The 12,227-nt window shown below is 43.4% G+C and overlaps 2 protein-coding genes across 6 annotated transcripts in view; both read right to left on the bottom strand.

Annotated features, from left to right (window-relative positions):
* Positions 1-853, bottom strand: part of LOC148899874 (long-chain-fatty-acid--CoA ligase ACSBG2-like) — a 19,848-nt gene extending 18,995 nt beyond the window's left edge. The window contains exons 1-2 of the mRNA XM_088994187.1: positions 849-853; positions 677-751 (exon numbers count right to left, since the gene is read on the bottom strand). Coding sequence (XP_088850313.1) covers positions 677-751; positions 849-853 — 80 coding nt within the window. The remainder of the gene's footprint in view (positions 1-676; positions 752-848) is intronic.
* Positions 332-12,227, bottom strand: LOC148899873 (uncharacterized). Of its 5 annotated transcripts, XR_016114829.1 has the most exons (7): positions 12,002-12,226; positions 11,718-11,855; positions 11,536-11,640; positions 9,910-9,982; positions 9,692-9,821; positions 866-989; positions 332-751 (listed from the first exon to the last, which is right to left on the bottom strand). XR_016114829.1 is itself a non-coding variant. In XM_088995400.1 (6 exons), exons 1-5 carry the CDS (start codon positions 12,104-12,106, stop codon positions 9,730-9,732), a joined length of 513 nt encoding a protein of 170 aa, XP_088851526.1. In that variant the 5' UTR covers positions 12,107-12,227; the 3' UTR covers positions 5,898-6,323; positions 9,692-9,729. The 5 variants fall into 5 exon arrangements, 4 of the variants coding, with proteins under 4 accessions (XP_088851526.1, XP_088851529.1, XP_088851528.1 ...); XM_088995400.1 differs by lacking the exons at positions 332-751; positions 866-989 and adding an exon at positions 5,898-6,323 and having other exon boundaries at positions 12,002-12,227; XM_088995403.1 differs by lacking the exons at positions 332-751; positions 866-989 and adding an exon at positions 5,898-6,297 and having other exon boundaries at positions 12,002-12,227.

The raw sequence follows: 12,227 nt of genomic DNA, 5'->3' as shown, positions 1-12,227 counted from the left end.
TTTTATTTTTTTTTTAAACACTTTTTTAATTTTTTTGACAGTTTTTTTCTACTTTTCTAACCATCTAGTTTCTTTTTTTCAGTTTTATAAAGGTTTTTACCGTTTTTTTTTTTACTTTTTTAACCAGCTAGTTTTTTTTCTTTTTTTTTGTAATCAGTTCCAGTTTTTTCTCCGTTTTATTTTTTTTTACAGTTTAAAAACAGAAAACCAGCTAGTTTTTTTTTCTTTTTTTTTTTTCTTTTTTTTAGTTTTATAAAGGTTTTTACAGTTTTTTTTTTACTTTTTTAACCAGCTATTTTTTTTTTTTTTTTTTAATCAGTTCCAGTTTTTTTCTCCATTTAATTTTTTTTTTTTTTTACAATTTAAAAAAAAAACAGTTGGTTTTTTTCCCACCGTTTTTTTCTACAGCTACAGTTTTTTTTAACTAAAAGCTAGAGTTCAGGACCTTCTATTCTGAACTTTTTTTTCTTCTTCTTCCCTGGCATCTCCACAGATGATGCGAGCTGAGGCTAATTTGTGACGTGCTTGCTCTGCGTTTTCAGGCCATCAAGTTAGCATCTCCAAAGCTCGTTGGCAGTAGCGGAGTGGGCCGATGGCGACCTTTGCCACTCGGACACGATCGGCGTGAGGTGGCTCGACCATCCCAGCAGTCAGTCCACGTGTGCTCCACGCGTACCTGTCGCCATGTTGTCCGTGCGCTCCTGCCAGCCCGCGAGCCGTGGTGCCGTCGGCCATCTTGTAAGGTTCCAACCTGCAACAAAAAGAGACAAAAAAAGGCGCGAGAAGGTTGGCCCTTCATTTTTATTGCTGTGGCGTTGCAACATGGAGGGGATTTTTCATGCCAAGACGCCATTGCGACACGCACATTTTTTTTCGTTCCTTTCTTCACTTTTACCCTTCACCCAAAAAAACGATGCTGAGCTGGCGTCTCACGTTTCACACTCCACACAATGGACGAGGCCAAAAGTGTCAAGTTGTCTTTCAATGTCCTGCAAAGACAGAAACTTGATGCCAACAGCTTCAAGTTCATTGACGGTGAGAACAATAGCGACACGCTAAGATGATTTCTTCAGCCGACAAAAAGTCCCATTTTGGTCACATTTATAATCTGTATTTATTCATTTTTTTCATTTGCCTTTTTTGACATCTAAAGACACAATTGACTTTAGCTGCAATTTGATGTGGCTATTTTCAATGCACGGCATGTTTGCGCACTGGTTATTCCTGATACGGTGATACCTCGGCTTACAAACCCTTTAGCTACTAACTTTTTAGCTAACTTTTCGCCTTACGAATGTTAAATTCACGACAATTTAATCTTGGCATACAACCTACTTTTTGGGACACACACGGAGCGCCACAATGAGTGATGTGTCGTTTGCGAACGAGCCCGTTCTCCTAACAAGGAAATGGCAGACGACGTTTTTTTTGTCCCCAGTCTTCGGTTAACGCCGCACGTGATTGGTCAAGAACGCAGCAGTGTGGGGGTCGGGGGGGGGTTACAGAAACACAGAGCTGCAGATGAAAAATAGATAGACGACCACAGAGAGAGTGAGAAAATGGAAAGAAAACACAGTGACATTTGGACTCGTTTCAACTTTATTGATAGTTCAAAGGCAGAGTGTCGACTGCAAGGTTCATATATCCCATCAATCAAATAACCCGCACCAGCTTGATGCAAAAAGCCATCAAGCCAGCTAAACAGAACATAATTGATGAGGAACTAGGTAAAATTAAAGCACAGCAACTTTACTCGGATATCGTCGAGAGGCAACCTGGAAGTTTGTCATCCATTGATGATTTCAAGGCTAGCCGCGAACTTTTAGCGTCGTACAGGGATTCATAGTGTCATTGGTCATGGTGAGGCAGCCAGTTGTGACGAGAAAGCTGCCAAAGCTTACAAGGAATCATTCCTCAAGATGGCGGAAGAAAAAGTGTTTCATGCTGATGAAAGCGGCCACTCCATTCCATCAAGCAAGCCATCAAAGACCATCACAAAGGTCAATAAAATGACTTTATTGTACAGTACAGTTTATTTCTTTCATTACAACACCATAGCACATTTATTATACATAGAAACAAAAGTATTTGTGTAGTTCTAAGGCTTATTCAGTAGAAAATTACGTTTTATGGGGACCTGGCAACAGATTTCCTATGGGAAATTAACGTTTGGGATACACACTTTTCACCTTACACTGTCTGGGAACCAATGAAGTTGCTAAGCCAAGGTATCACTGTATAAGAAAAAATGATGATTGAAAAAGATGAAAAATAAGAAGAACGCAGGGCTTTGGTTTTTTTTTTTTTTTCCAAATATGAAAATGCTTTTCCTGATACCCGCGTTTCTCTTTTTTTAATGAGTACATCCGGGGGAAAATGAACCGAGTCGGGAGACATTACTGAAACTCTTGCTCCACCTACTGGATGAAAAGTTGAATGAATGACGTGTCATCAACTCAGTCTGACCGGTTTTGTGCGCATGCGTGCGTGTGTGTGTGTGTGTGTGTGTGTGTGTGTGTGTGTGTGTGTGTGTGTGTGTGTGTGTGTGTGTGTGTGTGTGTGTGTGTGTGTGCGTGCGTGTGTGTACGCGTTGTCGTCAACTTAAGTGAACTTTGCTCCATTTTCCTTCCCGCGAAAACCCGCGGAGCCATCTTGAAGTCAAAACAACAACAAAAAACTAAATAACATGACAACACAAAGACACAGAGTCATTCATTCATTCTTCAGCACTTGCTGTACCCTCTTTGTGACATGAAGTACTAAGTTCGTCCTGTCTACTTGATTTCAAGCAGATTTTACTTTACTTACAGACGGTGACACCTACAATACATTGTCTGTAAGTAAAGAATCTACAATAAAATATGAAGCAGTTCTAGATGAAAGAGGAGAGGATCAAAGCGTCCTTTTCACCAGTGGATCATGGACGTCATGGTGGAACGTGCACGTCGACTACAAGCTAAATGTTGAAAGCAGACACGCAGCTGTAGCATCCATTGACCAAAGGAGATTGTCTCACATCTCCCGTCCCGCATACTGTAAATCCGCTTCAATTCCAAGCCGCGACAGTTCCACATCCGCATCGGCGCTCCTTTCTTCTTATGGCGGGCTCCTCAAGCCACGCATCCATCCGGCCCAGGATTGTCCAACAGCACCCACCTTTCCGCTGAACAAAGCGGGGCTGTGAAGACCCTGCCCACGACAGGCGCAAAAAAAAAGCACAATTGCCCCCTGCGGTGTCCAGCCACGGCAGTCGAATGGCAGCGACGTTCCTCCCATTCAAAAACAGTACTAGCATATTTATGCTTTTCATATTCATAATGCTATCATACCAACGAGTGATCCATAATAACAGCATAATGTAATAACATTTGTCCACCTGTCTAGCCTAACCTCTTTCTCCCCACTGTTGCGTATGTCTCTCTCTACCACGGAACACGAGAACCTATTTACTATCTAGCTATTAGCCATCGAGCGAGCGAGCAAGCTAGCTAGCTCCTCTATTTGCTATCTGGCTGGCTATCTATCTAGCTCGAAGCTATCGTTTAACTTGGGAGCAAGCTTTCTATCTGTTTGAGTTACTTCCGGGTTGAGTGAACGCTGGCGCGTGTGGCTGCCGCTGCTCACCTGCAGAAAAACCGATCCTGTTTGAGAGTTTTGGAAGGCGCTTAGAAGGAAATGGATTCTTCTTCTTGCTCTTTTTCATCTTTTCCTTTCCGTTTCGGAACAATCAAAAGACCTTCATTCAGTCAAAGAGTGAATGAAGGCGCTGGCTGAAAAGGCTGAAATGGAAAAGCTTCCATTCATCGTCCGAGCGAGCGAGCGAGCGAGAGAAATTGGACAGCAAGCTCAGTGCTTCGAAAGATATTCAAGTTAACCTATGAAATGATTGCTATTATCATGACTATTGTTGTGATTCTTTTTCTCGTCTTTTGGGGGGATGATTTCTTTCTTTACTTTCCTTTCTGATATGCCTGATACAGTGAACAGGACAAGTTGACAAGTTTTGATTGACATGGTCATGTGATCTCTGTTTTGTTTTGATGCGTGGATCAGACGACGCTCAACGTGACCACGTTTTCCCTTTTTCTCACTGTTGTCAAAAATAAAATACGTACCTTTGCCGCCGTCTCAAAGAGACGATTTTTGATGGCAGCCTTCTTTCTCGTCTCACACACACTTTGCCTTGAGTAGTTGGCACTATCTACCTCTATCTAAGGCGCCATTACCACCAGCGACGGCGTCCACTTCCACGACGACGCCAAGGGGATTGTGACAAGTGATGGGTCAAACGCCATTTCCCGCTCATCCAATCGTGTCATTCGACAGCAAAAGTCGCGCGTACAATGGAGCTATCTGCCCCAAACACCTTTTCATGGTTGTCGCAAAACGCCAATACAGTGATACACCTCGCTTTACCAACTTTTCGCCTTACGAACGTTAAATTGACGAGAAATTCATCTTGGCTTACAAACTATTTTTCGGGATACGCACACAGAGCGAGCTGCCACAATGAGTGATGTGTCGTTCGCCAACGAGCCCGTTCTAACAACAAAATGGCAGCCGATTTGTTTTTGTCCTCTATTTCCCCGCCCCTAGTCTTCGGTTGAAGCCACGTGATTGGTCGAGAACGCAGCAGTGAGGGGGTGGGGTGGTTTAAACATTAAAGAGACAGGCAGACGACAGTGAGCGAGTTTCAACTGTGATAGTTCAAAGGCAGAGTGCAGACTGCAAGGTTAAAATATCCCATCAATCAGGCTCCACAAACAACCCGCACGAGCCATCTGATGCATAAAGCTATCAGCCCAGCTAAGCAGAACACAATTGATGAGGAACAAGGTAAAATGATGGCAGAGAAAGCACCTCACCTCCAAGGGATCATTCGTCAAGTGTTCCATGCCGATGAAGGCGGCCACTCCATTCCGTCAAGCCACCAACGACCATCGCCAAGGTCAATCAAACCACTTTATTATACAGTACACTTTATTTCTTTAATGACAATACCAGAGCACATTTATTAGACGTCAAATAAGGTCTATTTTGTGTCGTTTTACGGCCTATTTAGTCGAAAAATCACGTTTTATGGGGACCCGGGAACGGATTCTTCTCATTTTAATGGTTTCCTAATGTCCTCAACTGATTTGCTCTTTTCTCACCATTGTGCCAGCCAATACTCGGCCCGCCCCTCAAAGGCACTCAGACGTTGTACACTGGATCACAACAGCGAGTGGCATTTGCTCTCCATTCCTTTTTTGTTCAACTACATTTCCAAAATGTGCTGGAATCATTTCCAAGTGGACGTGGTGATGAACGGGCGCTCCCCAAATTTCCAGAAATATCGACAAGACTACATGAAGGTTAGAATGGGACTTCCATTTGGGCCGTTTCTGAAAAAGGGCATTGCTGGCTTTTCTTCTTCTTGGGGGACCGTGCGGGAAAGCTGCGTTTCCAGCGACTGGGTCGGACCGGCGCTCGCCACACGCATCGCAGCGCACGTGACCTCACATTCCACACAGCTTGTGTGTCAATGATTGCGCAGTTCCGCCGTCACTGCCAACTCGACTCAAAGGGAAACATTTGGGACGAGAGCGCGTTAGCGTAGCTTGCACTTGCCCCTTGACATTCAACAAGGCACCACTCTTTTCCATATTGGCATGTGGAAGATATCTGATCTGAGTCACAAACTTAATCGGATTCCCAGACAGAGTGCGTAAGGCAAAACGTGTGCATCCCAAACATTCATTTCCCATAGCAAAACATTAAAATGAGAACAATCCGTTCCCAGGTCCCCATAAAACATCATTTTCTACTTTCCTAAGCCTTAAAACTACACAAAGCAGACCTTATTTTACGTACAGTAAATGTGCTATGGTATTGTACAAAGAAATAAACTGTACTAAGTTCGTCCTGTCTACTTGATTTCAAGCAGATTTTACTTTACTTACAGACGGTGACACCTACAATACATTGTCTGTAAGTAAAGAATCTACAATAAAATATGAAGCAGTTCTAGATGAAAGAGGAGAGGATCAAAGCGTCCTTTTCACCAGTGGATCATGGACGTCATGGTGGAACGTGCACGTCGACTACAAGCTAAATGTTGAAAGCAGACACGCAGCTGTAGCATCCATTGACCAAAGGAGATTGTCTCACATCTCCCGTCCCGCATACTGTAAATCCGCTTCAATTCCAAGCCGCGACAGTTCCACATCCGCATCGGCGCTCCTTTCTTCTTATGGCGGGCTCCTCAAGCCACGCATCCATCCGGCCGAGGATTGTCCAACAGCACCCACCTTTCCGCTGAACAAAGCGGGGCTGTGAAGACCCTGCCCACGACAGGCGCAAAAAAAGCACAATTGCCCCCTGCGGTGTCCAGCCACGGCAGTCGAATGGCAGCGACGTTCCTCCCATTCAAAAACAGTACTGGCATATTTATGCTTTTCATATTCATAATGCTATCATACCAAGGAGTGTTCCATAATAACAGCATAATGTAATAACATTTGTCCACCTGTCTAGCCTAACCTCTTTCTCCCCACTGTTGCGTATGTCTGTCTCTACCACGGAACACGAGAACCTATTTACTATCTAGCTATTAGCCATCGAGCGAGCGAGCAAGCTAGCTAGCTCCTCTATTTGCTATCTGGCTGGCTATCTATCTAGCTCGAAGCTATCGTTTAACTTGGGAGCAAGCTTTCTATCTGTTTGAGTTACTTCCGGGTTGAGTGAACGCTGGCGCGTGTGGCTGCCGCTGCTCACCTGCAGAAAAACAGATCCTGTTTGAGAGTTTTGGAAGGCGCTTAGAAGGAAATGGATTCTTCTTCTTGCTCTTTTTCATCTTTTCCTTTCCGTTTCGGAACAATCAAAAGACCTTCATTCAGTCAAAGAGTGAATGAAGGCGCTGGCTGAAAAGGCTGAAATGGAAAAGCTTCCATTCATCGTCCGAGCGAGAGAAATTGGACAGCAAGCTCAGTGCTTCGAAAGATATTCAAGTTAACCTATGAAATGATTGCTATTATCATGACTATTGTTGTGATTCTTTTTCTCGTCTTTTGGGGGGATGATTTCTTTCTTTACTTTCCTTTCTGATATGCCTGATACAGTGAACAGGACAAGTTGACAAGTTTTGATTGACATGGTCATGTGATCTCTGTTTTGTTTTGATGCGTGGATCAGACGACGCTCAACGTGACCACGTTTTCCCTTTTTCTCACTGTTGTCAAAAATAAAATACGTACCTTTGCCGCCGTCTCAAAGAGACGATTTTTGATGGCAGCCTTCTTTCTCGTCTCACACACACTTTGCCTTGAGTAGTTGGCACTATCTACCTCTATCTAAGGCGCCATTACCACCAGCGACGGCGTCCACTTCCACGACGACGCCAAGGGGATTGTGACAAGTGATGGGTCAAACGCCGTTTCCCGCTCATCCAATCGTGTCATTCGACAGCAAAAGTCGCGCGTACAATGGAGCTATCTGCCCCAAACACCTTTTCATGGTTGTCGCAAAACGCCAATACAGTGATACACCTCGCTTTACCAACTTTTCGCCTTACGAACGTTAAATTGACGAGAAATTCATCTTGGCTTACAAACTATTTTTCGGGATACGCACACAGAGCGAGCTGCCACAATGAGTGATGTGTCGTTCGCCAACGAGCCCGTTCTAACAACAAAATGGCAGCCGATTTGTTTTTGTCCTCTATTTCCCCGCCCCTAGTCTTCGGTTGAAGCCACGTGATTGGTCGAGAACGCACCAGTGAGGGGGTGGGGTGGTTTAAACATTAAAGAGACAGGCAGACGACAGTGAGCGAGTTTCAACTGTGATAGTTCAAAGGCAGAGTGCAGACTGCAAGGTTAAAATATCCCATCAATCAGGCTCCACAAACAACCCGCACGAGCCATCTGATGCATAAAGCTATCAGCCCAGCTAAGCAGAACACAATTGATGAGGAACAAGGTAAAATGATGGCAGAGAAAGCACCTCACCTCCAAGGGATCATTCGTCAAGTGTTCCATGCCGATGAAGGCGGCCACTCCATTCCGTCAAGCCACCAACGACCATCGCCAAGGTCAATCAAACCACTTTATTATACAGTACACTTTATTTCTTTAATGACAATACCAGAGCACATTTATTAGACGTCAAATAAGGTCCATTTTGTGTCGTTTTACGGCCTATTTAGTCGAAAAATCATGTTTTATGGGGACCCGGGAACGGATTCTTCTCATTTTAATGGTTTCCTAATGTCCTCAACTGATTTGCTCTTTTCTCACCATTGTGCCAGCCAATACTCGGCCCGCCCCTCAAAGGCACTCAGACGTTGTACACTGGATCACAACAGCGAGTGGCATTAGCTCTCCATTCCTTTTTTGTTCAACTACATTTCCAAAATGTGCTGGAATCATTTCCAAGTGGACGTGGTGATGAACGGGCGCTCCCCAAATTTCCAGAAATATCGACAAGACTACATGAAGGTTAGAATGGGACTTCCATTTGGGTCGTTTCTGAAAAAGGGCATTGCTGGCTTTTCTTCTTCTTGGGGGACCGTGCGGGAAAGCTGCGTTTCCAGCGACTGGGTCGGACCGGCGCTCGCCACACGCATCGCAGCGCACGTGACCTCACATTCCACACAGCTTGTGTGCCAATGATTGCGCAGTTCCGCCGTCACTGCCAACTCGACTCAAAGGGAAACATTTGGGACGAGAGCGCGTTAGCGTAGCTTGCACTTGCCCCTTGACATTCAACAAGGCACCACTCTTTTCCATATTGGCATGTGGAAGATATCTGATCTGAGTCACAAACTTAATCGGATTCCCAGACAGAGTGCGTAAGGCAAAACGTGTGCATCCCAAACATTCATTTCCCATAGCAAAACATTAAAATGAGAACAATCCGTTCCCAGGTCCCCATAAAACATCATTTTCTACTTTCCTAAGCCTTAAAACTACACAAAGCAGACCTTATTTTACGTACAGTAAATGTGCTATGGTATTGTCACTAAAGAAATAAACTGTACCGTATAATAAAGTGGTTTTATTGGCCTTTGTGATGGTGGTTGATGGAATGGAGTGGCCGCCTTCATCAGCATTCAACACTTGATGAGGAACGTCGCCTTCTTCTTCTTCCACCATCTTGAGGAATGATTCCTTGTAAGCTTTGGCAGCTTGATCACCACAACTGGCTGCCTCACCATGACCAATGACACTATGAATCCCTGTACGACGCTTCAAGTTCGTGGCTCGCCTTGAAATCATCAATGGATGACGAACTTCCAGGTTGCCTCTTGACGATATCCGAGTGAAGTTGCCGTGCTTTCTCGGCGATCATTTTACCTAGTTCCTCATCAATTGTGTTCTGTTGAGCTGGGTTGATAGCTTTTTGCATCAAGCGTACAGATGGCTTGTGCGGGTGATTTGTCTTGCCTGATAGATATTTTAACCTTGCAGTCTACAATCTGCCTTTGAACTATCAATAAAGTTGAAATAAAGTCCAAATTTCACTGTGTTTTCTATTCTATTTTCTCACTCTCTATCTGTCATCTGCCTATCTATTTTTATTTGCAGCATTAGCGAAGGCATTTGTTAGCCGAGGTATCACTGTACTATATTGGTACCGAATAAAAAAAAAAGTTAACATTTGGTGATTTTTATTTTTGCCGTGTAGCTGACACGAGTAGAGGAAATAGACTCACGTTGCTTGTTGTCAACATGTGGTATTAATATCTGAAAGTCATCCTGGCGGCCACGTCATCTGTCTGCCGCCCAACACGTGAAGGTGAAGATGGTAGACAGACTGAGCGCCGTGTTTGCCATCGTTGATGACTGCGTAGCACAACACAACACAACACAACACAACACTTGATCAAAACAACTCTTCAAGCCTTTTGTCAATGACAACGGGAGCACTTACCCACTCGATAACCTTCTGTTAGCGCTTCTTGTTTAGCCACCTTTTTGGCTACGACCAGTAAATGGCCCAGGAGCTGCACAGGGTCAGTAGACATTCACATTTCATCATTCAGATTCCACACACATGGCGTGGGGGCGTCAAGCAATCATGCAAGGCTTCATTAAAAACAAACGGATTGTTCCTGTTTTGGTGGTTTCCGATGGGAAATTGGTTTTTGGGATGCACACTTTTCGCCTTACGCATGCTTTCTGGAAACCAGTTGGGTTTGTGAGTCAAGGTATCACTGTATTAGCTAGATAGCTAACTTTCTACCTATTTTAGTTATTCAACTATCTAGCTAACTATCGATGAGTTACATATTAGCTATCTAGCTAGCTATCTATTAGCTAGCTCGCTAACTTTCTACCTATTTCAGTTATTCAACTATCTAGCTATCTTTGGGTTATCAATTAGCTAGCTAGCTAATTTTCTATCGATTTGAGTTACTTCCGGGTTGAGTGAACGCTGGCACGTGTGGCTGCCGCTACTCACCCACAGAAAAACGTATCCGGTGACTGTAAAGTGACCTTGAGAGTTTTGAAAGGCGCTTAGAAATGAAATGGATTATTATGATAACTATAAAAAAGTGGGACTTTTTCTTTGAGAATTATAAATAAGAAAATTACTCTTGGTAAAAATTGTTCTAATAGGCCACCATCATTTGTTACAAACTATTACTACTAAGTTTACCCAATTAGCTATCTAGCAAGTTATCAAGCTAGCTACACTAGCTAACTAGCTATTTGCTCTCTATTAGCTATCAATTATTTAGCTGGCTCGCTATCTCGCTGGCTACCTATTAGTTATCAAGCTAGCTACACTAGCTATCGAGCTATTTGCTATCTATTAGCTATCAGCTATCTAGCTGGCTCGCTAACGATCTCGCTAGCTACCTATTAGCTATCTAGCTAGTTATCAAGCTTGCTACACTAATTAGCTAGCTATTTGCTCTCTATTAGCTATCAGCTATCTAGCTGACTTGCTAGCTATCTCACTATAAATTGAATGTATTAATAATAATAATAAATTTCATTTCACATGTCATTCAAAGGTATTATTACTCGTAATAAAAATACTACTACTACTACTACTACTACTACTAATAATAATAATAATAATAATAATAAGTTTCATTTTTGAGTGCCTTTCAAAACTCTCAAGGACACTTTACAGGCAGAGGATAAGTTTTTCTGTGGGTGAGCAGTGGCAGCCACACGCACCAGCATTCACTACACCCCAAAGTAATTCGGGTAGAATAGGATTGGATTGAATTTGCCTCGATTAGTCTTGCAGTGGAGAAATGTACATTTCACAGCAGCAAAATGATGAAAGGAATGAAAGTAGAAAAACAAAATACAGGAGCTGCTGGAAAGGTAGCCACTCTCGCGGCGGAATGGTAAGACAAATAGATAGAAAGCTCGCTAGCTAGCCAGCTAGATAGCTAATAGCTAGCCAGCTAGATAGCTATTGTACGGTATTACAGAAAAGACAAAGGCAATATACTCAGCACAATATTTCTTTCTTTCTTATTATTATGCGGTAAGTTAATGATTGAAGAAAATGGCGCTTTGTCTCTTTCCATCTCACCTCAGCGTCGTCATCTTTGGCTTGACTTATGGAGGGAATGAGCACTTTTGGGATCACCAGGAAATGAACCGGAGCCTGCGGACTGATGTCTCGAAAAGCCACACACTGGCAGCGGAGCGCGCAACGCACACAATTTTGTTTTACAACTAAATGTAATTGTTTATTTGCCAACGGATGGATACCTTGTCGTCCTCATAGATGATATCTGCAGGGATACTTTTTTCGATCACTTTGGAGAAGATGCTGGCAGCAGGTCGGACATATTTCTTACTGGCCTTTTCCGCAAGTGAAACTTCGTCACTTCCGGTACACAGAGCTCTCTGAAAAAGATGCCACATTTAAAATTACGTTCAAGCACGTCGCTGTCTCGAATCGACCGACATTCTCATAGTATTTTCATTCAATAAATTAATTACATACACGAATTAAAGAAAAAGACCGATATATGACAACAACGAAGAGCTACCTGGACTCTGCAAACAAGTTGCAAACCGCCGAATAGGTCCGCCGTTCGTCTCGGAACCAAGCAGGTTCGGAGAATATGTTGATAAAACATGGCCAAGGGGGGCATTGGGAGACCTTGAGAGTTTTGAAAGGCGCTTAGAAATGAAATGGATTATTATTAATTCAATGTTCCTCGTGAAAAGCTCGTCCCGCACTTGCGAAGTAGTGATGTGTCGTTCGCCAACGAG

The sequence above is a fragment of the Hippocampus bargibanti genome, linkage group LG04, assembly GCF_051943395.1.
Source record: "Hippocampus bargibanti isolate YZ-2025 linkage group LG04, ASM5194339v1, whole genome shotgun sequence".
In the NCBI taxonomy this organism is placed as follows: domain Eukaryota; kingdom Metazoa; phylum Chordata; class Actinopteri; order Syngnathiformes; family Syngnathidae; genus Hippocampus; species Hippocampus bargibanti.
The sequence above is the reverse complement of the archived record's forward strand: the minus strand, read 5'-3'. Positions and strand labels throughout refer to the sequence as shown.